The sequence below is a fragment of the Quercus suber genome, unplaced genomic scaffold (genome assembly GCF_002906115.3).
Source record: "Quercus suber isolate HL8 unplaced genomic scaffold, Cork oak 2.0 scaffold_44, whole genome shotgun sequence".
NCBI classification, from domain to species: Eukaryota; Viridiplantae; Streptophyta; class Magnoliopsida; order Fagales; family Fagaceae; genus Quercus; species Quercus suber.
This window is the reverse complement of record NW_027069509.1, coordinates 1,911,555-1,934,960: the sequence shown is the minus strand read 5'-3', so window position 1 is coordinate 1,934,960 and position 23,406 is coordinate 1,911,555. Positions and strand designations below refer to the sequence as shown.

Here is a 23,406-nt window from a genome sequence, read left to right as displayed (position 1 = left end):
AAGACTCTTTGTGGCCAATTTTTATTTTTATTTTTATTTTTATTTTTATTTTTTATTATTATTATTTTTTTTTTTATCATTAGCCTCTTTCATAAATAGCTTCATTGAATTGAAGAATTTTCTATGTAGATCTGGTTTCTCATATTGCAAAACCAATCTTGGCCAACTCCATTCCTAGTTCCGACTGCCTTTTTGACCTTGTAATCCTTGCTTTTTGAAATAATCATTTCAAAATAATAATTATGATAAGCTAAGGGAAAGAGATATTACATTATCACGTAGAGTGTTTTAGAAAGACTTGGTCATGAGTGTTTTTCCAATTATTTTCACCCTTAGACCTATTATTTTGGCAGACCTCAAACGAAATTGGTCATGAATATTTTAGAAAAACTTAGCCACAACAATTGTTCTCTAAAATAATTGTGACTTTGGCCATTAGTGATTCTCAAAAAAAATGTTGTTATAGCACTAATTCCAGTACCTTGAAACAATGGTGTTAGAAATCAATGATTGAGGCTTAAAGTGCATCGAACCAAAAAGACGTGTGACAGAGAAAGAAGAAAACGATGACGGTGGACATGGGAGAGTTCAATGCCTTTTTTTTTTTCTACATTTAATATGAAGAGTTAATGCCAACCACTAATTTCTAGGGAATAATTATGACATAGCAAGAGTGCTTTCTAACCATTAGATCTAAGAAAAATCTATGGTCTTCAAAAGGTATAACTCTTGTGAAGTTACACCAGATGTAACTTGAACCGAGTCCAAATCTTCTATCTCACTTTTCTTGCTCCACTCTATATTCTATCAATAAATAATTGCCACATGTTTACCTAATTAATTAAATACTACTATTAATTAATAACTGTAGTATTAATAAGTCAATAATGATAGTATTTAATTAATTAGGTAAACACGTGGCAAGTATTTATTAGTGGAGTATAGAGTAGAGCAAGAAAAGTGGGATAGAAGATTTGGACTCAACTTGAACCCAACTCTACTTTAAATTATGTATTTATGTAATGATTTTGTATAATATATCATCATTACATAATGTATTTGCCAACAAATGCAATTCCCCTAAACAATTATCATTTATTATATAACAATATTATTAATTTACCGTAAATATTGTCATCCTATGTAAAAGCAATTTAGAGCCATAGAGGCACTATATTTAAAAAGAAGTAACTTCTGTCTGGAATCCATCAAACCGAAAATTTCTTAGAGAAAAAATAAAATCAAGCTTGAAATTCAAAGCAAAGAATTAAGATTTTGGTAGAGAGGAATGAAATAATAAATGTTGCAAATCTGTTCTCCTTTGCAAGTTGAAGCTATTGACTGATCAGTGAGGGGAAAAAAATATATAAACAAAGAACTGTATTATAGAGGAGAAGAGAAACATGGAGAAAAGAGAGACGAGAGACAAATAAAGAGAGAAAGATCTATGGGAAGAGGGGAGACCAGAGTTAGTGACAGTGAGGGTGTGAGGACTAAGGAGAGAAAAAGTAAAAGGAAAAGAGAAAAAGTGAGAGAGCTTACTATGAGAGAGAGAAGGTGCCAAAAAATTATGTTTCTCGTGCTTACAGATGAATATAATATTTATAGGAGATGCAACAGATGAGAGAGAGAAATTGTTTTCCAAATTTTTTTTTTTTTTGGAAAACAGCCTATAGAAAATAAGCTTTATTTTTATTAGTGTTTTCTATTGACCAGTTTTTTTTTTTTTTTTTTTTTTTTTTTTTTTTTTTTTTTTTTTTTTTGTGCTACCAAATACTAGAAAATGTGGAAAACTATCTTTATAGATCACTTTCCAACAAAACAAACAGAACGTCAATTTTTATTTTTATCACTATGGCTCATACAATAGTAGTAAAAAAAAACCTACAAATTATGAGTTCTAACACAATTTTTTTTTTGGGAAAAATAAATAGCTAAACAAAATACATTTATGACTTTCCCAAACCAGAATCTCAAACACCCAAAGACTCAAAATGAATTACAACCTTTACAAAATTCAAAATGTCTGACTTCAACATCAAATTGTAAGCTACTATCACTAAATAAAAAACGCAAGCTCTCTTCCTTTGTCAAAGCCTACTCATACGGGTTAGAATTAAATGATACCACAATGTCAGAGTTACGTAGGTGTGTCATTAAAAGGTTGAAAGTAAATGGCATCTTTTTTTGTCTGAGTGTATTTGAGATGGGATAGCATGAAGGGTTATAGGCTTGTGTATATAATGGAGTAAAAGTGGAAATGGTGATGGAAATACAAAGAGTTTTTTGTGTGTGAGAAAGAAGAAAAATCTTGAAACACTAAACTAAATGAAACAAATAATAGTCTTAAAACATTGAATAAAAAATGTAATAAAAAGTAGTCTTGAAACGTTGAACCGAAGGAAATAAAGAGTCTCTATTTTTAAATTTGTTCATATCAGAGTGACTTAATTAAGAGTATTTTGATTCTCTTCATAGAATATGCCATATGACAGAACTGCATACTTTCCTGCATGGGATCTCTGCTTTTATATATATTTTCACATCTCATTTTTGAAAGACTTGTTTCGAACTATGAATTTCAAGTATATATTTCCTGGATTTTACCTAGGATTCATTAAATGCTGGAAATCTTCTATGGTTGGAAATTGTTTGAAAATAATTTCATATTTTTTCCTCAATGTTTTTGAAAATTTGTTTCAAAATCATCCTTATAATTCAAAATGTTTTTAACAGGTCCTTACTGTTATTTGATGGATGGAAAATGTTGATGTAACAAATTGAATTTATGAAACTGAGAAATGTTTTAAATATTGAATTTAGTAATTTATCTAACACTCTTCCTCACATGTAGGTCTAAACTGCTCTTATTAGAAAGAGCCTAACATGTAGGATCTTTTTAAATGGGAGGTAAAGTGGAGATAGGTTTGAACACAAAACCTTCTATATCATAATAAATTACCGATTGTTCCAAAAGTTTAAGTTATTAGGAAATGATGGATTTGATCATTTATCTAACTATTATTAAAATTAAAAATTGTGATTAGAGAATTTAGGATGAAATTTGTTTAAGGCTCACCTCAGATTTTGCTGACAACTTCTCTCCAAACTGTTTCAATTTTTCTAGTGGGGACAGATTGTCATTCTCAACTCCCAATATAGCAATTGGAACCTTAACATCTAAAACAATGAACTTCAACATCTGAGACAACATGCAATTTGTAACAAATATTTAGCATGAGCTTGAAAAGTGGGAGACTTACTATCAATGTGATATTCTGTGATTGAACTAGGATGCAACAGGACCACAGCCTGAAGGTCAGTAGAACTTGCTAATTTCACTGCTACAGTCCCTATAACACATGCAGATGTTAGTAGCTGAAGCACTGTAGGATTACAATGCAAAAACTATGTTCAAAGAATTCAAGCATTAAGTTCCCCGCCAAAGTCGAAATTGAATGCAAATCACTTACCTCCCCAGCAAAATCCTCCTGCCCCAATGGCAGAAACTCCTTTACTCTTTAGAGCTGCAATCATAGCTTTGGCAGCTTCATATCCTTTATCCTAGAAGGAAAATGTATTTGTCAAAGATATCTGGGCCTCCTAGTCAAAGTTCAAGTATACTCTCCTAGTCAAAGTTCAAGTATACTCCTACTTGAAGTGCAAGCAAAAAAATCATAATCTTACTTGTATTGCAAGTATTGTAACCCTAGTTTAATGTATGGGTCATAGAGGATTTAGCATATTATAATGCCAATCAATGGATTCAAAATTGTAATAGAAAGCTTCAAATGAAGATGTAGCTATCAAGGATTTTTCGAATTAAGATTAAAACAATCGTGGACAGGAAGGTTCAAGTCATGCATAACAGATAATAAGTCATTCTATTTCAACTCGGTTCCCAAGACTCCCAACCAAAACATTCATAAACATGTGATAGCATGTCAGTTTGAACATGAAAGGCAAATCAACATGTCCCCTGCTTGTTTTCTTGATTCTTGCACAATTTTTCATATGCTCATCCAAAAGTTTGCAGCTGAAAAGCAAGAAACTAACTGTGTTGTGAACTTTAATCCATGAGTTTACATCAAAGTTAGGATCATTCAAATCAATAACAGGGTCATCATAGAAAAAATCAGGAACTACTACCAAGAATCCAACTGCTGCAATTTTATTTGCAATTTTATTGCAAAGCTAGACAATTCATAATATTAATATCATCTAATTAGGAATAACTGATAATTGAATGCAGGAATATCTAGTATTATCTAGAACACGAACTGATTTATCTGGTGGATAAGAAAAGTGACTTGGAACAAAAACAGCTCTAACTTCAAGTGACTTGGAACAATGCAATTGAACTCTTCAATTGAGAGCGATTTTGTATGTTACTTAAAATAGTTGTTCCAGAAAAATAAGAAGACATTGTATCAAGAAAAAAAAAATCATCGTACCTTAAATTTGGTGCTTCACATCCTGCAAAACATCACAACATGATACAGAAACTAAATTATATCTGAGAAACATAATCAAGTTTATGTCTTTTAAAAAGAAATCGAATCCCACATTCATTATGCTATACTCAATCTAAGAGAAAACTGAGGAATATGTACTTAAATGAAAGTTGTGAAAAGATTTTTTATTTTTACATATTTATTAGCCATTAGAGATTCAAGAATACAACATTTACATGAATTTTTATATTGAAGAAAGAAACTAAAGTAAGATAGAATGATACCATAAATATCAGAAATGAGTAGGATGGCAAGCATAGAATGTGGAGAGCCAGTGGCATAAGTTTGAAGGCCTCCAAGCTCTTGGACTGTCCCTGCTCCATAGGTTGGGCTCAGAGTTGGAGGCTTCTCAAAGCACTGAGAGCATGACATCTTACAAACGCTGAGTGCAGTATCAAAGTGTGTATAAATGTATGTGAGGTAGAGTTGGAAGGGAAAAGTTGAGGGAAGCAGAGGTATTATAAAGAAGACTGAATAGAGACTCGTGTTGAATTCAGTAAGTCGTATGTTAAAGATATCAAGGCTCAATCTTAATCAAAGTTCATTGATCAAATTCTACTTAGGACGCAAGTAAAACAATTCTAGTCTTACTTGCAATATAAGGAAAAAAAAATCATGTTCCTACTAAATTTAACTTGTTATATATACCTAATACTGGATATATTGTAATACAAAGGTCATAATAATAAAGATGTAGTTATCAATCATTTTTATGTCCCAAGTGTTACATACTTTACATTTACAGTTATGCACTGGCCAGTGCGTTGAAGACCCGTCTGGTAATTCTTAAAAGATAGATCTCTTTTAGTTCACTGTACGTCTGTACACTTTAAAAAAATATATATATTTTACACTTTGGCACATACACTTTATCTCCATACTATCCACAATTTCCCCCTAAATATCCGCAATTTTTAAAGAATTTTCTTACCTTATTATTGATGTGAAAGAATATGAACACGGTTAATCTAAAATAATCAAAACGCTTTAAAAATAATAATAATAAAGATCAAAATTTCAAAGTTAAAAAATACCACCCTTTTTTTTTTTACTTTTCTAGGAGTTAAAAGTTCGACTTGTTCTCTCATACATCAAAACCACTTATAACAAGCATCAATTGTCAACCTCACTATTGCCAGACTAGGACAAAACTCATCTTTCATTTCTTTTCTTTTCTTTTCTTTTTTTTCTTTTCTTTTTCTTTAAGGTAATGTCCAATTGGCCATGTTTTGTTCCACGTGTGAAATTATATGTTGTTGTAAGCACGACACTTTAGTACTGTAGCCCGTAGTAGATTAGATGGCAGTAGTTAGTTAGTACCAATGAGGCAATGAGCAAAGACCAAAATACAGATTGGGGTTTGGACTTTTTTGGATTTTTTGAGGAAGCTGGATTGTTAGGTTAGGTACTGTTCTCTTCTAGTCTCTAGGTAAGAAGGGTAAGTTTTGAAAGGTAGTTAAGCCAACGGTCCAGAGAAGAGCAGTCTGGAGGCATAGACCACCTTGAAGGAAGACAAGTGGATTGAACTTGTCCAGAGAAGAGCAGGCTTTTACAGGGAACTTTAGACCGCGCATATGGTGACTAGTACAAACCACTTGAAATGGCATGGAACTGACACAAGGAGGGAAAAAGTAAAACTTGTACAGTGAACTAAAAGGTCTGGAGGCATACACCTTTTTTTTTATAAATAAAACAGGTCCTCTATTCAAAACGGCCCATAATGTTAGGGAGACAAATAAAAAATTTTGAAATATTAATGAGCAAAATAAAACAAAAACACAAATTTTAGGGGCATTATTTGCACTTTATCCGATTACAACCAAACGTGATCAAAACACCACAAATCATAATTATGGACTTTCACAAACCTCATAAATATAAACATGACTACAAATATGAACTAACCTAAATCTCATTGCACTCAAAGCAAAATCTCAATACCTGCCAACAACTCACTCTTACACACCCAAACCCTAACACTGAAGGGCCAACTTGGACAAAGTTTCATTTGGGGAAGATTTCTAGCCCAACAATGTTATATACAAAACAAATTTCACATTCTTTTTTTCACTTGTGTAAGATCACTTTTACATATAACCACCACTGACATCACTTTTATTGTAAATCAATCACAATTCACAAATTATCAACAGTTATAAAATTTGTTGTGTATCAAATTCATTAGAAGTGATTTATTTCAAAATATATAATCTCTAATTAAGTTTTTCAAAGTCCAAGTTGAGTACTTGAATATTGTAGTAGTTGTATTTTTCCAAGTTTTAGAATTTAGGACCCATGTTTGGGATCAACATCATTTCCTGTTTTGAATCCTGTTCCTATATTTTACAACTAACCAAATGTATTAGAAACGCTGGCCTTGGTAATTGAAAAATGTTGAGAGGTTGTGTTTATGTTTCTTGAATTTTAAAGCAATGAATGTCTACATTTTTGTCTTGTTTCAGGAGGAGAAGTTACCCTATTCTTTCTATATATCAGATAAGGAGCTGTTGTGCCCCTTGGCACTTAGAGAAAAACAAAGGTTAGTCAAATAAAACTGACAGTAGAAGTAGAAGTGTCACGCTTTAGCTGTTGCAATTGGATTTTCATTATTGCTCTTGTTTTTTGAACGAGGCATTTAAAGGCTGAAGTTGCCCTGTTCTTTCTATATTTTTATTTTGTTTTGATAATTGATTTTGAATTTATTATCTCATAGGGAAAGGTCTATGCTGTTGATTGAAGTTGTGGATGGGTTAGATAAATTAGGGGCAAATACATGATTGAAATGTCAAACAACATGGTCATTCTGCAGCTTCTACCATCTGGAACTATTGCTCTAATGTCAGGATGCAAGTATATGTTGAGTGACATGCACTGAAATAGAGAACTGAAGAATCAGGATTCAGGTTTAGAAACAGGACGTTCAACTTCTAGGTTTAGATATTCCCCTCCCGACCTTGTCTTTTTTTGTTTTGGAGTAGTAGATACTCTGGAAAAATGCAGTGCTGCAAAGCATCACTTTCCTCTTCTGAATATAGCAATTACCCTTTTAGTTGGAAAGGATTGCACCTTGTTGCGCCAATGTGTGACAGATATTATTAATTCTATAAAATTCATTGTTATTATCAGTTATCTCATTAATTATATCAACTTCGTACACAAAATTTGTTTAAACCAAAGTCACTTCAGTTATAGTGTTTAAATCCAAAGATTTCATGTTCACCATTTAGAATAGATGTTATTATTAATTTTACTCTCTCTCTCTCTACTATTTTTAAAAATATTTTATTACAAAAATTATTTAGATTTTTTCTCTTTGAAACTTAACTCGTGGTTAAACATGAAAGTACGACCATTGTAGTCCGGATTGTCTCCACTAGGATTGTTTGCCTGCTTATATTGACTTCACTTCTTAGGATGGCTTAGCATCACCACCAAGCTATAGAGAAACTCAACTTCTTATTATTACTTCATTCTTAAATTCAATATCCCAGAAGTTTACTGGAGCCATGCTTAACACCATTGAACCCATTCAAGTTATTGGCTAGGATAATAGGAATGGGATTTGCATGACAGATTGACAGATATTTTGAACATGTACCAATGCCATGTCTAATGGATTTTAGGGTTTAGGGCCTTTAGGAACACATCAACAAGAAAAGCTAGAATCATGTCATTATTACAATCCTATAAAAAAAACCCCAATCAAAATAAAAATCAAACTTATTCAAAACTCAAATAAAGCACAAAATCTAGGTCAAATCGGCACAATATCTGGTGTCTGCACCAGTGTACAAACCAATTTTCATTTGACATACTTGGCAAACCAATTTAACATGTCCAAATGAGACTCTTCAGCACTTTTTACAGCTGACTCATCCTCAACATTGTACTTTACTGTCCATCCATGAGCCACACCAGGGAATATTTTCACAAAGCTATCGAACTGAAAGATATAAATAATAGGATGTTAAAAAAAGGCCACTTAAGTTTTAACATGCAAAGCAGAAACTGAAAATCACTTCATTTTTGTTATGGGCAGAAGAAATAGTTTTGCATAAACATAACTAGAAATTTTACTCTACATGTGCTAATACCGGAAGAGATTATGATCTCTCATCTTGAAAGACATGACGATGAATTTCATGTATGAAATTCAAGCATCTTACCTGGGCTTCATTAAATGCTGGAAATCTTCTATGATGGAAAATTACTTTAAAATGTTTATAATTGGAACAAAATGTTTACAGTTATTAAACTAAAAATTTTGATGAGAGAATTTAAGGATGGCCTTTCTTTAGGACTCACCTCAGATTTTGCTGACAACTTCTCTCCAAACTGTTTCAGTTGTTCCGGTGGGGACATATGGTCAATCTCAGCTCCCAATATAGCAATAGGAACTTTCACATCTGAAACAATGAACTTTAACTTCTGAGACAACATTCAATCTGTAACAAATATTTATCATGAGCGTGAGAAATGGGATACTTGCCATTGATTTGATCTTCTGTGATCGGACCAGGATGCAAAATGACTGCAGCGTGAAGCTCAGTAGAACTTGCTAATTTCACTAATACCACCCCTGAAAAATATGCAACCAAGCTAGATATGTTAGCAGATAGAGCATTTACGTTTACAATGCAAAAACCATTTTCAAAGATTTCAAGCAATAAGTTTCTTGTCAAAGTTGGATTGAAAGCAAACCACTTACCTCCCCAGCAAAAACCTGCTGCCCCAATGGCTGAAACACCTTTACTTCTTAGAGCTGCAATCACAGCTTTGGCATCCTCATTTCCTTTATCCTAGAAGAGCAATTTGTTCAAATAAGCTCTAAGTGGTCAGGAACAGGAAGGTTCAAGTCATACCAAAAAAACGATAAGTCATTCTATTTCAACTTAGGTCCCAAACAAAACATGCATAAAATGTGATAGTATGTCAATTTGGACATCAAAGGCAAATCAAAATGGCCCCCTGCTTGTTTTCTTGATTCCTGCGCAATTTTTCATATGCCAGTCCCAAAGATTATAACTGAAAAGCAAGATACTAACCACGTTGTGAACTTTTAACCATGAGTTTACATCAAAGTTAGGGTCATTGAAATCAATGATCGGATCACCATAGAAAAAATCAGGAACTACCACCAAGAATCCAGTTCCTGCAATTTTGTCTGCGAGTTTCCTTCACAGGAGACAATGCATAATATTAATATTATATAATTAGGAATAACTGAGAATTAAATGCATGAATGTCTAGTACTATCTAGAACAAGAATTGACTTAGCTGGTGAATAAGATGAGTGACTAGGAACAAAAGCAGATCTAAGACATGGATGATTGCAGTTAGGTTCAATTCAAGAGCTTAGTGGAAGATCAGATATGATAAATCACGGTATGTGAAAAAAAATTTCTTCCACCATTTCAAACCACGGAGGACTTGATTCATTTCATTTGGCTCATTAACATGTGAAGGACTACCAGGTGGTATGAGAAAAATCAAATACATAGTGAGGTAAAAAGAATATAAAGAAGAAGAAAAGAACATATCCTACGCTAAGTATAGTGTTTCAAACTTGTGACCTGAACATCTTATACTGATGCTATGTGTAATCAGAAATTAGAAACAAGTTTAGTTTACAAGCCCTTAAAATTAGTAAAGGGAAACTACCAAAAAAATACCTTGTGATATTTGCCTCTAAAACACTGAGATGCCTGAACTTAGAAATGTTACAAATAACCCCCTGTAGTTGTGTAAAATTTATGGGGTGATCTAAAACAGTGTATGAAGTTTCCACTTTTGCAAAGTCTGTGAAAGCTGATTGGTAAGTAGCCTTACCCCAAAATTCAATGGTTGTGTCGTTATACAGGCAAATTACATGGAATATTTTATAATCTCCCCTTATATATACTTGCTACTTTCATTTTTCTTATCCTTCTAAGAAATTATTTTCTGTAAGTTTAAAAACTCATTTTTATTCACTTTTCTTGAAATCATTATTCTCGTAATATTCGTCAGCCGCATACTCCAATCAAGCTTAGATCCTTTTATGCTTAGCAATAAACTAGTACAGATCTTTTGCTAACTCAGAGCATTATTGGCTTTAAATTTTCAATACAACCACAGGCTTTGTGTTGACATGCTAAGTTAGCTGGTCCTTTCAATATCTATCTTATGTTTCTCTTCTTTTATGTCTTACTTCTCAATGTTAGTATTGAATTTTGTCACAAATCCCTATCCTCTTAATTTGAATGATAATTCTCTTTAAAGAACAAAGGCAAGCACCCAAATATGTAATTAGTTGCCTCTATACTGCACAAATGAACTCTTCAATAAAGCAGGTTAGAATACTTGATCCAGTAAAAGAAAGAAGTCAATAATAGTACCTTAAGTTTGGTGCTTCATACCCTGCAAAGAAAAGCATCACAAGAGGATGCAGAAATTAAATTGCAGCTCCAAGGAACATAATTAAATTTATTACAAGTTGTACAAGAACCTTATGAACAGACCCAGATTGTTAAAAGATTTCTGATTGTTTGTTAGCAATTAGAATTGTTTAGCAAGGATGCACCCAAAAAATTATCAAACTCACCTCTCTCTCTCTCTCTTTCCAACAAGGGTTTAAGTACCTAACTATCTCCCCACATGTGTATACTATGTAGTCTTCTTCTGTTCAAGGTAAATGCATGAAGGAATCTCTTGGAGTCTCCATTTCAAATATTGTCTATTTCATCCATTTCATAGTTCACATTAGATTTTACAAATCTAAGGCTGTACAATTTGCCAAATCATTTAAAATTTTAAAATCTGAAATAGAGAGATCCTATTTCAGCCTGAAGATACTAGTTAGAGGTTTTAAACCCGGATTTCCCGGACCTCGTAACGCTTTAAGAACCACTAGACAATTTTTTTTTTTTTTTTTAATGATCAATAGACCCACTTCTATTTGTTTGAATTATAGTCTTAGATGTTCAAGAATATTGCAGCATATACATAAATAGTATGTAAATGTATAGAGGGAGAAAGAAGATAAGTTGGTACCAAAAACATCAGAAATGAGAATGATGGCAAGCTTAGAATCTGGAGAGCCAGTGATGTAAGTTTGAAGGCCTCCAAACTCTTGGACAGTCCCTTCTCCACAGGTTGAGCTCAGGGTTGGTGGGTTGTTAAAGCACTGAGAGCTCGACATCTTTACAATTATCAATGTCAAAGTCAAAGTGAAGTGAAGCTTAGCTGAGATCTTATTGCAGAGATGGTGAAGACTAAACAAACAAAAAAAAAAATGAATTTGGCATTTGAGAAACGTCAGTACTTACGTAACACTTTAACAGGACCAACTAACATTGGTATTATCTCTTCAAAACATTTCTATATTCCAACCATATTATTATCTTTTTCCTTTACGTCACCGTAAATTCTATGGCCCTACTTTTGTTTCCAAGAGTTCTAAATTTGTTCTTATTTAAATTTATTTTATAATTTAGGAACAAACGTCAATATTAAATTTGGGTAAAATAAAAAATCACATTGGAGAATAATTAGAACATGATTGGTTGTGTTGTTTAAATAATAATTTTCGTTATTTAAACAATACAACACGTATTTCCACAACACTTTTTCATTACATATATTTCCATAACGCTTAAATAACGTTACTAAAATAACATTACCAAACAAACCATAAAACTAACACCAAAATATTCAGCAAAAAAAAAAAAAAAAAAACTAACACCAAGCACCTTTTTAGTACTTCTCAAAAATATCTAATTTATTAAAAACAAAACGACACATGGAAGTTAATTTCTGACAATTGTTTGAAAAAAAAAAAAGAAAAAAAAAAAAGAAGGAGGTTTGAAATTCTGTACATTATTTAGTGATGAAAATAAACTCATATTTTAGTTGAGGCAACACAACAATACAAATTTGAACATCCAATTCTTGGTCATGGAAAAAAATTTGAGAACTAACTAAATAAATAAATACATATGCCTCAAGATTACAAAAGAGATGTTAATTAATTAAAGGTCCAACTAATCACCGTTTGTCTTGTAAATATGCAGTTATGAATAATCTAACCAAAGTAATAGGAATTAAACCTAACATGATTCAAAATAGAAAAGCTTTAATCATTTCAATTTTTTGAAAAAAAAAAAAAAGGGTTCCAAGCCTAAATAAACATCCAAATCACCCATGAATCTCAATGACCAAGAATTAGAAATTGACGCGGGAAGGAAGTTTTCTAGACTCGGAATCTCACAGAAACTTTCATTTTTATGAATTGTTCATTCAATGAATTTCAAATAAGTCATACCTACTCAACTTATTCGTGGAGATTTCTTTTTTTGTTGGGGTTATTGGATGTATCACATATTCAAGAAAATTACATGTTCTTTACATTCTATTTGTTTCAACTGAAAATGTTTTCTAGAAAATATGATGCATTTTTTTTGGAACACTTTTTAATGAAAAACTAGCTCATTATCTTGTGCTAAGTTGAAACCCTAAAAGTGAGTAGAAAGCATTTTCAGACAAGAAAACAAGTTTATTACCAAATGGGAAAATAACTGCTAAATTTGGAATTTAGGTAAAAAAAATTTAAGTGGGAAAGCTACTGATTTTGAGGGGAGAAAAAATGTTGGACAACATTGATCAATGATTGGTCTGTAGAGAAGGGGGTGAAGAGAGAGAAGTTACCCTTTCAAGTTTCTTTTTAAAGGTCTATATAACATTCTAAAATATGTTTTTATTACATTTAAAAAAGCAAAACCGTTTCTAGGACACAAATGAACTCTGTTGATCTATGATCTTTAGGCTCAACCTGGAGATGCTGGTCGTTCGGGTTGTCTAGGCTCAGCCAAGATTCCTTGTCTGTTTGTATTGGCTTCAACACTTAGGAGACTACTTAGAATTACCACCAAGCTATAGAGAAATTCAACTTACTATTTTTTTTTAAAAAAAATTCTAAAATTCAATACCCCAAACTTTAGTGGAGCCACACTTGACACCATTCAACTAGTTCAAGTTCACATAGATATGTTATGTTTACAACTTTTTTATAAAAAAAAGTTTAGGTAGCAAACTATTACTAGTGGGTAAAAAAGTAATATTAGTGGTAAACCCAAATTATGACTAGTAACTGTTCGCCACTCAAAATTTTTGTAAAAATATTATGAATGTAATATTACTCCAAGTTCACGACCAGGATCATAGGAATAGATTTTGCATGATGTAGATTCTGAATAAGTACCGAAGGCTTGTGTAATTCATACAAATTTCTTACAAAGAAGTAGCCCACCAAGACACTTAGACAAAGGGTATGAACCATGAAGGTAATGGTTTTTAGGGTTTTAGGGTCTTAGGGTTTTTGGCTTCCAAAGATCACAACAACAAGGAAAGCTTTAATCATGTCATAAATACAATCCCATAACATCCTCAATCAAAATAAGAACCAAACTAACTCAAAACTCAAATAAGCACAAAAACGAGTTCAAAACTATAAATCAGCTTAACATCTGGTGTTTGCACCAGTGCACAAACAATTTTCACTTTACATACTTAGTACTTGAGTTTTGACACCAGCAGAAACTGAAAATCAAAAATTTTGTTTTTATGGGAAGAAGAAATAATAACTTTCTCTTTAATAATGAAAAATTTTACTTTTACTCGCTCTAATGATTCTGTAAGAGATTATGCTATCTCATTTTGAAAAACTTGTTTCGGACTATACATTTCAAGTTTATATTTCGAGGATTTTACCTAGGCTTCATTAAATGCTGGAAATCATGAACCATATTCATAATTTTGTGACGGATAAAGCGAGCCAAAAAAAGTCCCTACTTTTTATGTCCCAAGAGTTATATGCTTACATTTACAATTATGCACTGGCCAGTTTTTCACCGCTTTGATTGTTCCATGCCATTTCAAGTGGTTTTTGCTTTTTACTAGTCACTACGTGCGCGGTCTAAAGTTCCCTGCAAAAGTCTGCTCTCCTCAGCGGGACAAGTTCAATCCACTTGTCTTCCTTCAAGGTGGCCTATGCATCCAGAAAGCTATACATAAGAACTTGGCATCCCTTGCAAAATCAAAATTGGAGACTTTGACACTTTGTCCCACTTTGTTGTTGTGGAAGGAGTTGGATGATGACTTTCTAAGTACCTAAAAGTTATTTCATGAAAGTTTTGATTAAAAAAAAAAAAAAAGGCTACCTTGAAAGTTATTCCATTTTATTTCCTCTCTGTCTTCTTAATATATCTTCTTCTTCTTCTTCTTTTCTTTTTTATTGTAATTTTTTGTTATTACATTCCTTTTATGCCTTCTTCAATTGTTTCTTTTATAGCTTATTAAATAATATGGGTCACCAATCAAAACAACATATAAAGTTAGGGAGACGAATTAAAATTTTGAAACATTAGGGAGCAACATTACAAAGCCTTCAAACTTTAGGGGTGTATTTTGTACTTGAGCCTATAGGTTACAAACAAACTTAATCAAAACATCACAAATCATACAAATGGACTTTCACAAACCTCATAAATATAAACATAACTACAAATATGAACTAACCTAAATCTCATTGCACCCAAAGCAAACTCTCAATACCTGCCAACAACTCACTCTTACACACCCAAACCCCTTAAACACTGAAGGGCCAACTTCGACATAGTTTCATTGGGGAAGATTTTGAGCCCAACAATGTACATAACAAATTTCACTTCTTCTTTTTTTCACAATCTAAAGTATTAGATTGTGATTGATGTAACATCACTTTTATATAAAACCATTATTAATATCAATTTATTATACATCAATCATAATTCACAATTTATCACCCTAACTGATGTCGCAGAAGCCTGAAGAGAAAGCACACACGATGCTCTCTTTGATGGATAGAAACTAAACTGTTAGTTCCTGGGTAGTAAACCTCGAGTCCACAAGAGGATCCTTGAATCCACAAGGTGATAGGTCTGGAATCCACCAGAGAACACAATAGACACAAGTCTGAATTTTTATTGATAATAAACTATGAAAAACGTTTACAGACTTAGAGACCTATTTAAGGGCTCCTTAAAACTTGACATACAAGAAAATATAATCTAAAATAACTCCTAATTGATACCTAACCATAACAGGAACCAAATTTGATCTAAAAAGCATTAAATGCACCTAAAAACAAGGAAATAAATCATCTAAACCTAAAATAACGTTTTTTTACATAAAAATACCAAAAATAATAAATTACAATAATTAAATAGTAAATTGTGTCCTACATCAGACCCCTCCACTTGAAACAAACTCGTCCTCAAGTTCATCTTTGAAATCTGGAATCTCCCATGCCAAGAGAACAAATATGTTGAATACTTCATCTTCTTTGTCTTCTTGCCAAACTTGAAAGTCATTAATTGGGCAACTTGAACTTCTTCTCCCTTGATCTTCATGTAATTGACAATATTCACCAAATAAGAGTCAATGATCAAATCCAATCTTTCCACCCCAATAAAATCAATAAACTTTGTTTCGGTGTCTTCCAATAAAATAATAGGAGTTTGAATGTTGCAATCATCTAACTTGATTTCATCGAGATCGTTGACAACTTCTCTATAATTTCTTCTTTAATGGTCTTTACTATCTCAACCTCAAGATCTTTCTCTATAATGGGGTCCTCATTAATCTCCTCCACAATCTTGATTTTAGGTTCTTCTTCTATAACAAGGCCTTCATTAATTTCCTCAGAAATATTTATATTTTCTTCTTTGACTTCTCCATATTCTTCAAAAACAATATTTTCTTTAACATGTAATTCTTCCTTTAACGGTGGAATATTTGGCTCTTCAAAATAATTCAAGTATGAACTTCTTGACCAATAATAATCTTGTATTGTATACGACAAGATTTCTTCACAATCCAAAGGATAAAATTTGATAGCAAGCATCTTTTTCATCTTGGCCATGATCGAATTTTGTCTTTACCTTGTCGAATTCTATCAGATTGTACTTGTTCCCACCAACATAAGGCATACTTACTAAGTTTATACAAAGCAAGTCCAACTTTTCTCTCATAACAAATATTCTCATAGTCAAATAAATCCTCTAGATCAAGTAACCAATCAAGAAAATCTTCTTTTAAAAATAACCATTAAAATTTGCAATTCTCTTATAAGGTCTATATGAAATTTGCTTACCAATAGGTTGCTTGTGAGTTATGTCTCCGTTGCAGTTATCCCTATTGTTTCCATTCTTCAACGGCACCATCCTAGCATAGATATTTGTGAGTGCTTGTTGTACGTCACGTAATACTCGCTAAGTTATTCGTCGTTGTTGTGGTGGTGGTTTCGTCTCGTCGGTTAGCAATCAGACTAGGGTAAGTCAAGACTCTGATACCAACTGATGTTGCGGAAGCCTGAAGAGAAAGCACACACGATGCTCTCTTTGATGGACAGAAACTAAAATGTTAGTTCCTGGGTAGTAAACCTTGAGTCCATGAGGGTTTCTTGAATCCACAAAGTGATAGGTCTGGAATCCACCAGAGAACACAATAGACACAAGTCTGAATTTTATTGATAATAAACTATGAAAAACGTTTACAGACTTAGAGACCTATTTAAGGGCTCCTTAAAACTTGACATACAAGAAAATATAATTTAAAATAACTTCTAATTGATACCTAACCATAACAGGAACCAAATTTGACATAAAAAGCATTAAATGCACCTAAAAACAAGAAATAAATCATCTAAACCTAAAATAACGTTTTTTTACATAAAAATACCAAAAATAATAAATTACAATAATTAAATAGTAAATTGTGTCCTACATCACTAACAATTATAAAATTTGTTGTGTATCAAAATTTATTGCTCTTGCAAGACGACTATACTCTTAACATCTTGATAAGGGGTTTCAAAGGGCATCCCACTTTTACAACAAGGAGATCTTACCCAAGTGGGCCTTCCACCCCACACACCCACATCGCTTTGAACTAGGTTAGGTCGAACCGAGTTGAGCGCAAGTCCATGTGAGCTGAGCCTTGTCCATCCAATATTTAATATTATTTTCTCTAAAATAAATTAAAAAATAAAAATAAAAAGAAGAAGAAAGAAACATCTCGAGAAGCCCACTAGCTTCAGCCCACAAAATGTTCCTCAAATCTAGTAACACAATGAAGCCCATAAAACCCCCCAAAAGGAAAGTGTTACAACCAACAAATCAACAATGACACCCAAAACGTCGTCGAAGAAAGGAATCCAAGCAGTCTATTTCAATTCCAACCCACCATGCACGAAACCAAACAAACATTAAAAAAAACACCAATAATTCACAGACTCTGTTTGTGGTTTCGCTTTCACGGTTTCACCATCACCAATTTCAACCCCTACTGTCGATTTCTCTTCTCTTTCTTTGTGGGTTTTTGCAGGGTTTATCATCTCAAACCCCAATATATCATTAGCTTCAAATACACACACATACGCATAAAAATGGGGTCTTTGGAAAATGGGGTTGAGAAACTAACACTACAAGACAGAGAAGAAGAAGAAGAAGAAGAAGAGCCAATATTGAAAGAGCAAAACCAGAGGTTTTGCATGTTTCCCATTAGGTACAAGCAGCTTTGGGAGATGTACAAGAAGGCTCAAGCCAGTTTCTGGACCGGTACTTTCTTAACCTTCTTGGTTTTTTGGTACATGTATTCTGTGTTCTTTTTGTGGAAGTTTGGTTTCTTCATTTTAATCTGTGTGTTGTTGGAAATGGGTTTCTTTTCTTTCTTTTCTTTAATTTCTGTTTGTAATTCATGGTCTTGGGCACCTCTGGTTTGAAAAGTTGGTTATTGCCGTTAAGACACAGATATAGAAATGTTATTGTATAAGTTTTTGTTTGAACCCCATCAATGGGCTGTGCATAATATGGATGTATTTTGGAGTTATCTCATAATTCATGGAATTATGTGTTTTTATAGAAAGCTTTTTTTTTTTTTTTTTTTTTTTGGTTATGTTTGAATTTGAAAGCAATTAAATTTGAATTGGGAATTCAGCATAAGGTTTTAATTTATACTTTGGTTGAGTTTTGCATTTTCTTTTGGCTTGTTTCTGTAATATTTTTTGTCATTTTTTAGAGAAGTTGTTCAATTATGTGTTTGAATTTAATATATCAAATTTGGTTGGGTAATTCAGTTATATGATACTCCCTACCCTACTTTTAAAATTTGAGTTTATGTTCTCATGCTTTTGAAATTACTCTCTTTAATGTCATTAATGGGGTCCGGCTATCCAGAACATTACTTTAGATGAGTTGAAGTCTCAATTCATACCCTTTTGGGCAGTTCTAGCTATTGACAAATCAACAACTAGGACGTATGCGGTGTTACAAATGCAAGAATTTCATAATGTTTTTGGAGATAGATATTGATTTTGTGAAATTGTTGGTTCTTTGAAAGGAAGAACTGTAATTGAAATAAATATTTGGGTTATTGCATGTAAATATTCATGCATTAGTTTGGGAACCTTGGGATACGACAGCTGTTTAATGTATAGAAAATGTCATGTCATAGTAATGGCAGACATTATTCATATGGAGATGTCTTGTTCTAATAGCACAGTCATTATTAAGCTGAGTGAATTCCTTTTGCAAGAATTACATCAGGAATCTGAATTCTTTCTCATGATGCTGTGCAAGCGTTATAGAAAAATATCACTAGCGAGAAAGCTACAGGCATACCAAATTATGTAAATGTAAGCTATTATGGGCAGAAAGTTTAATGCACAAAATTGATGTATAGTGAAGACTGAAACTTTAATATGGCTCAGACGCGGAGTAGTTACATCATTGGGACTTGCTTGTGAGTGCTTTAAACAAATTGTAAGATACTTTTGCTATGCCTGCAGTACCAAGCATAAGACAGGTAGTGACATTTGAATTTAAGATGTGTATGTGAGGCCATGAGTCCAGCCGTTATTATTTACTGGATCAGGAAATGCACACTGTTTTTCTTTTTTTTCAATGCATATTCTAATAACTTTTCATTTGACTTACAGCTGAGGAGGTTGATCTTTCCCAGGATATGAGGCAGTGGGAAACTCTGTCTGACTCTGAGAAACACTTCATTAGCCATGTGCTGGCATTTTTTGCCGCATCTGATGGGATTGTATTGGAGAACTTAGCTGCAAGATTTCTAAATGATGTTCAAGTACCAGAGGTGAGTTTCATGATCATGCTGACAGTAGTATTTTAACTTTGGTGTTCATTTTTTATGGAGAGAGTTATGTACATATAACCTCATAGGAGAATTATATTGTTGAGTTAGTTGCTTGTTCAATTGTGCGAATAGGATTGGGGACTTGCCATATAAGTTAAGGCATAACTTTTATGGTTAATCACCTTAAATTTCTTTAAAATCGTCAAGGGGCAGAGTGCTCTGTTATTCATGCCTCTTTTTATGCACAATTATGAGAAACTTGGGAAAAAATCTGCCTTTCAAATGCTTAGTTCTGTGATGGTATTTTTATATTTTGGACATATACAAATGTTTAGTAAAATCTGTATTCTGTTTTAGGAGATATAATGGAGATCAGAAACCTCTTTCACGCTTGTCCCTTTAGTGCCTAAGCCAAGTGGGGGTGCATCAGTATCACTTTTTACTTCCTTATTGTTGACCATCTAAAATCAAGGCTTTTCCTTGCTCTCAGGCTCGGGCATTCTATGGATTTCAAATTGCAATGGAGAATGTTCATTCTGGTAGAGCTTTGTAAGTGATATATGTGGGTTTCTCTCTATAAGCTAGTACAGGCTACCTGACTTAAATATGTTCTGCTGCCTATTTTCAGAAATGTACAGCTTGCTTCTAGAGACATATATCAAGGATTCAAAAGAGAAGCATAGATTGTTCAATGCAATTGAAAACATTCCTTGTGTGGCTAGGAAGGCTAAGTGGGCTTTAGATTGGATTCATAGGTATGTATGAAGTTTTGTTTTATATTTTTATATCACTACATGTAGCAATTATATTTAAGGAAACCCTAATTCATTTATAAGGATTTAAAGTAATGTTGAGGATTTTTTTCTCCAATTTTTTTTATGAACACTAAATTGAGCAGCATCCTTTACTCACATATCCAGGGTATCAAGCTCTCATACGATCACTCCCAAAAGGAATCTTACAGATAGTGGGTGTATGTAATTACTTGTCATCATGCACCGTCCTTTTTTTTTGGGGGGGTGGGTTGGGGGGGTCACACATTTGTACACTCCAAGCAACTAGATTCAATTTTTTCTTTCAAACAAGTACAAATGCCTGCTACAATAGAATGCTCATACCATGTGTTTGGGCTTTGCTGCATACAATTCTCAAAAACTTAAATGTTGCCAGTGTAGTGGGATTAATGATGTGTTACATAAAATTTTCCATAAAAGGAAATGTAACAAGTATCAATTTATAAGGCCATTTATCTGATGTGTTTAGTTCTACAAGTTCTTTAGTTTTTGGAATATTTTTCTCATTTTGCATCATATGCAAGTAACAATTTCTCATTGTTCATCTTGTGCAGCTCCACCTTGTTTGCAGAGAGAATTGTTGCTTTTGCATGTGTTGAAGGAATCTTTTTCTCAGGAAGGTATTCTTCCTTAGAGATTATGGATATTAGGATATGATTGTCTTTCTTTTTTCCCTTGTTTGTTCTGAGTTATATTTGTTTGTTTTGTTTCTTTGTGGTTGTCAGCTTCTGTTCCATATTCTGGCTTAAAAAGAGGGGAATGATGCCAGGCTTGACATTCTCAAATGAGCTTATTTCTAGAGATGAGGGCCTCCATTGTGACTTTGCTTGCCTTCTTTACAGGTTATTTTGTCTCTTTTTCTACTCTAATTGTCAAATTTTCACATTTGATGGCTAGAATAGAGAATAATAGTTTACATGGTGTTTTCTCAATAAATATTTGACTGAAATCGGAGGCATAGGTTTGGTTTCTTTAATGATATGCAAAGTAACAATTATAGGAAAGACAAAGGGTTCATTTATTGTTACTGCTTACAGTTTGTTAAGGAATCAATTACATTGGGAAAAGGTTCATCACATTGTACATGAAGCTGTTGAAATTGAGACGCAATTTGTGTGTGAGGCCCTTCCATGTGCGTTGATTGGCATGAATTCAATACTCATGAGCCAGTATATAAAGTTTGTAGCTGACCGACTTTTGGTATATTTCCTCGAATTTGTTTATTTCTCACCTATTCTTTCCCAGGGTATGGGATTTGGCATTTTTTGTTAAATAATTCTATGTTGATTTCTTTTTTTGTCAAATAATGTTTTTTTTGGTCCCCAGGTTTCATTAGGGTGCCAGAGGAAATACAATGTGGAAAATCCTTTTGATTGGATGGAATTTATTTCTCTGCAGTGAGTATCGATGAAAGCATGCTTAGGTTCTGATTTTAGTCTTTAAATTAACTTGAGCAAAGGTTAAAAGTACTGCTGATCTCATTAGGATTTCCTTTCATTTTCAAGTAGGTTGTAACCCCTTGAGGGTGCCTCTTAGAAGGCTTTAACAGCCAGATATTTTTCTTTGAAAACCAATTGATTTATGGGTTTCCACCATCCCCTGCATTGTGATAAAATATTAGGTCTATCATATTATCATAAGTATAATCATATCACTATTAACACCTGCAGGGACCAATCAAATATTGGTCCCTGACTTAAATTATCAAACCATGTTTACAAGAATTGAGGTGTGAACAGCCAGACCTGATGGAAGTATGGGATAAGGCTTAAGAGTCACTTAGGAAGTCAGACGTATTTGAGTTGGTGACATGTTTGGTCAAAATAAACAGGTCAAACCATTTTTCCCCCTTTTCTTGCGTATAATATTTTGACTTTGAGTTAATGAATTTATAGAATGTGGTTAAGGTCCTGAAATTTGGTATTAGTTTGGTTATTAAAGTATAATCATACTGATTATGACTTCTTGCACTTGCGTTCCAGCTTAATTTTCTTCAACTTTATTTGTTTGATTGAACAGAGGAAAGGCAAACTTTTTTGAAAGAAGGGTGGGTGAATATCAAAAGGCATCTGTAATGTCAAGCCTTCAAGATGGTGGAAAAAACTTTGTCTTTAAGCTGGATGAGGACTTCTAATCATACTTATCCCACTCCCTCATGTATCATACAGATGCTAGAACTGGGCATCAAAATTTTGTTACTATTCTTCATGGTAACCTGTTGTGTATAAATCTATTCCAATTATAAGCAATTTAAAGGCGTCATCAAGGCCTAGTTTAAAATTGTAATTTTTATTAGAAAAAAAAATTTTATTTGAACATATATAAACTAGTCATATGTACAGTATACTAAGGTAGTCTATCTTCTTCTTAGTCATATTTTTATCTATGATTTTTAGTGGCTGTCATAATCAAAATGATGGAATTTATCTGTTTTTCGGGATTGATTCTCTGAAGGTGGAATGTTTATGTCAGGCTGTTAGCACTTTGTTTGCACTTGGTATTTGTTTCTTTTGCTTTCGTCACTTCTCCAGATGATATTATTTTAGGTAGTGTGAGTGTCTATTACACACTATCTATTACACAACTTTTTGAACTGAAATCTTGACTCGAAATCACAATTTCAATTTTTCAATTTAGAAAATGAACAGTATCTTGTGTGCGCAACAAGTGTGTGCAATAACGAACACTCATTATTTTATTTAGATATGGATATGGATACACTGTGCATGTATGTGTGAGTGTGCACACATTTCTAGACACCTATAAGGCGACAAATCACAAACCAAAGTCAGGTTGTTCAAGTTATTGAGACTTCTCACTTCTAATAAATTGTAGTAATATGCAAGTTTTAGAAAGATGTCGAAGGAATATGACATTCATGATCCCTTTTAGTAGTAAAGCTTTCATGAACTGTTTATTTTGTG

At 33.0% G+C, this 23,406-nt stretch overlaps 3 protein-coding genes across 7 annotated transcripts; 1 reads left to right on the top strand and 2 right to left on the bottom strand.

The window, feature by feature from the left end:
- Positions 1-2,916: 2,916 nt before the first annotated feature.
- LOC112006267 (endo-1,3;1,4-beta-D-glucanase) lies at positions 2,917-4,945 on the bottom strand. The gene is made up of 6 exons (XM_024038554.2): positions 4,739-4,945; positions 4,454-4,476; positions 4,057-4,185; positions 3,474-3,564; positions 3,264-3,353; positions 2,917-3,180 (listed from the first exon to the last, which is right to left on the bottom strand). Exons 1-6 carry the CDS (start codon positions 4,884-4,886, stop codon positions 3,053-3,055), a joined length of 609 nt encoding a protein of 202 aa, XP_023894322.1. The 5' UTR covers positions 4,887-4,945; the 3' UTR covers positions 2,917-3,052.
- A 3,151-nt stretch (positions 4,946-8,096) lies between these two features.
- Positions 8,097-11,797, bottom strand: LOC112006270 (endo-1,3;1,4-beta-D-glucanase). The gene is made up of 7 exons (XM_024038556.2): positions 11,547-11,797; positions 10,892-10,913; positions 9,560-9,689; positions 9,223-9,313; positions 9,004-9,093; positions 8,820-8,920; positions 8,097-8,457 (listed from the first exon to the last, which is right to left on the bottom strand). The coding sequence occupies exons 1-7, from the start codon at positions 11,692-11,694 to the stop codon at positions 8,317-8,319; spliced, it is 723 nt and encodes a 240-aa protein (XP_023894324.1). The 5' UTR covers positions 11,695-11,797; the 3' UTR covers positions 8,097-8,316.
- A 5,927-nt stretch (positions 11,798-17,724) lies between these two features.
- On the top strand, positions 17,725-22,975 carry LOC112006271 (ribonucleoside-diphosphate reductase small chain A). Of its 5 annotated transcripts, none has more exons than XR_010628214.1 (9): positions 17,725-18,148; positions 19,528-19,688; positions 20,179-20,227; positions 20,317-20,443; positions 21,037-21,102; positions 21,208-21,324; positions 21,520-21,728; positions 21,809-21,905; positions 22,502-22,609. XR_010628214.1 is itself a non-coding variant. In XM_065771466.1 (9 exons), the coding sequence occupies exons 1-8, from the start codon at positions 17,776-17,778 to the stop codon at positions 21,853-21,855; spliced, it is 1,149 nt and encodes a 382-aa protein (XP_065627538.1). In that variant the 5' UTR covers positions 17,726-17,775; the 3' UTR covers positions 21,856-21,879; positions 22,502-22,617. The 5 variants fall into 5 exon arrangements, 4 of the variants coding, with proteins under 4 accessions (XP_065627538.1, XP_065627540.1, XP_065627539.1 ...); XM_065771466.1 differs by having other exon boundaries at positions 17,726-18,148; positions 21,809-21,879; positions 22,502-22,617; XM_065771467.1 differs by having other exon boundaries at positions 17,728-18,148; positions 21,520-21,682.
- The last annotated feature ends 431 nt before the right edge of the window (positions 22,976-23,406 follow it).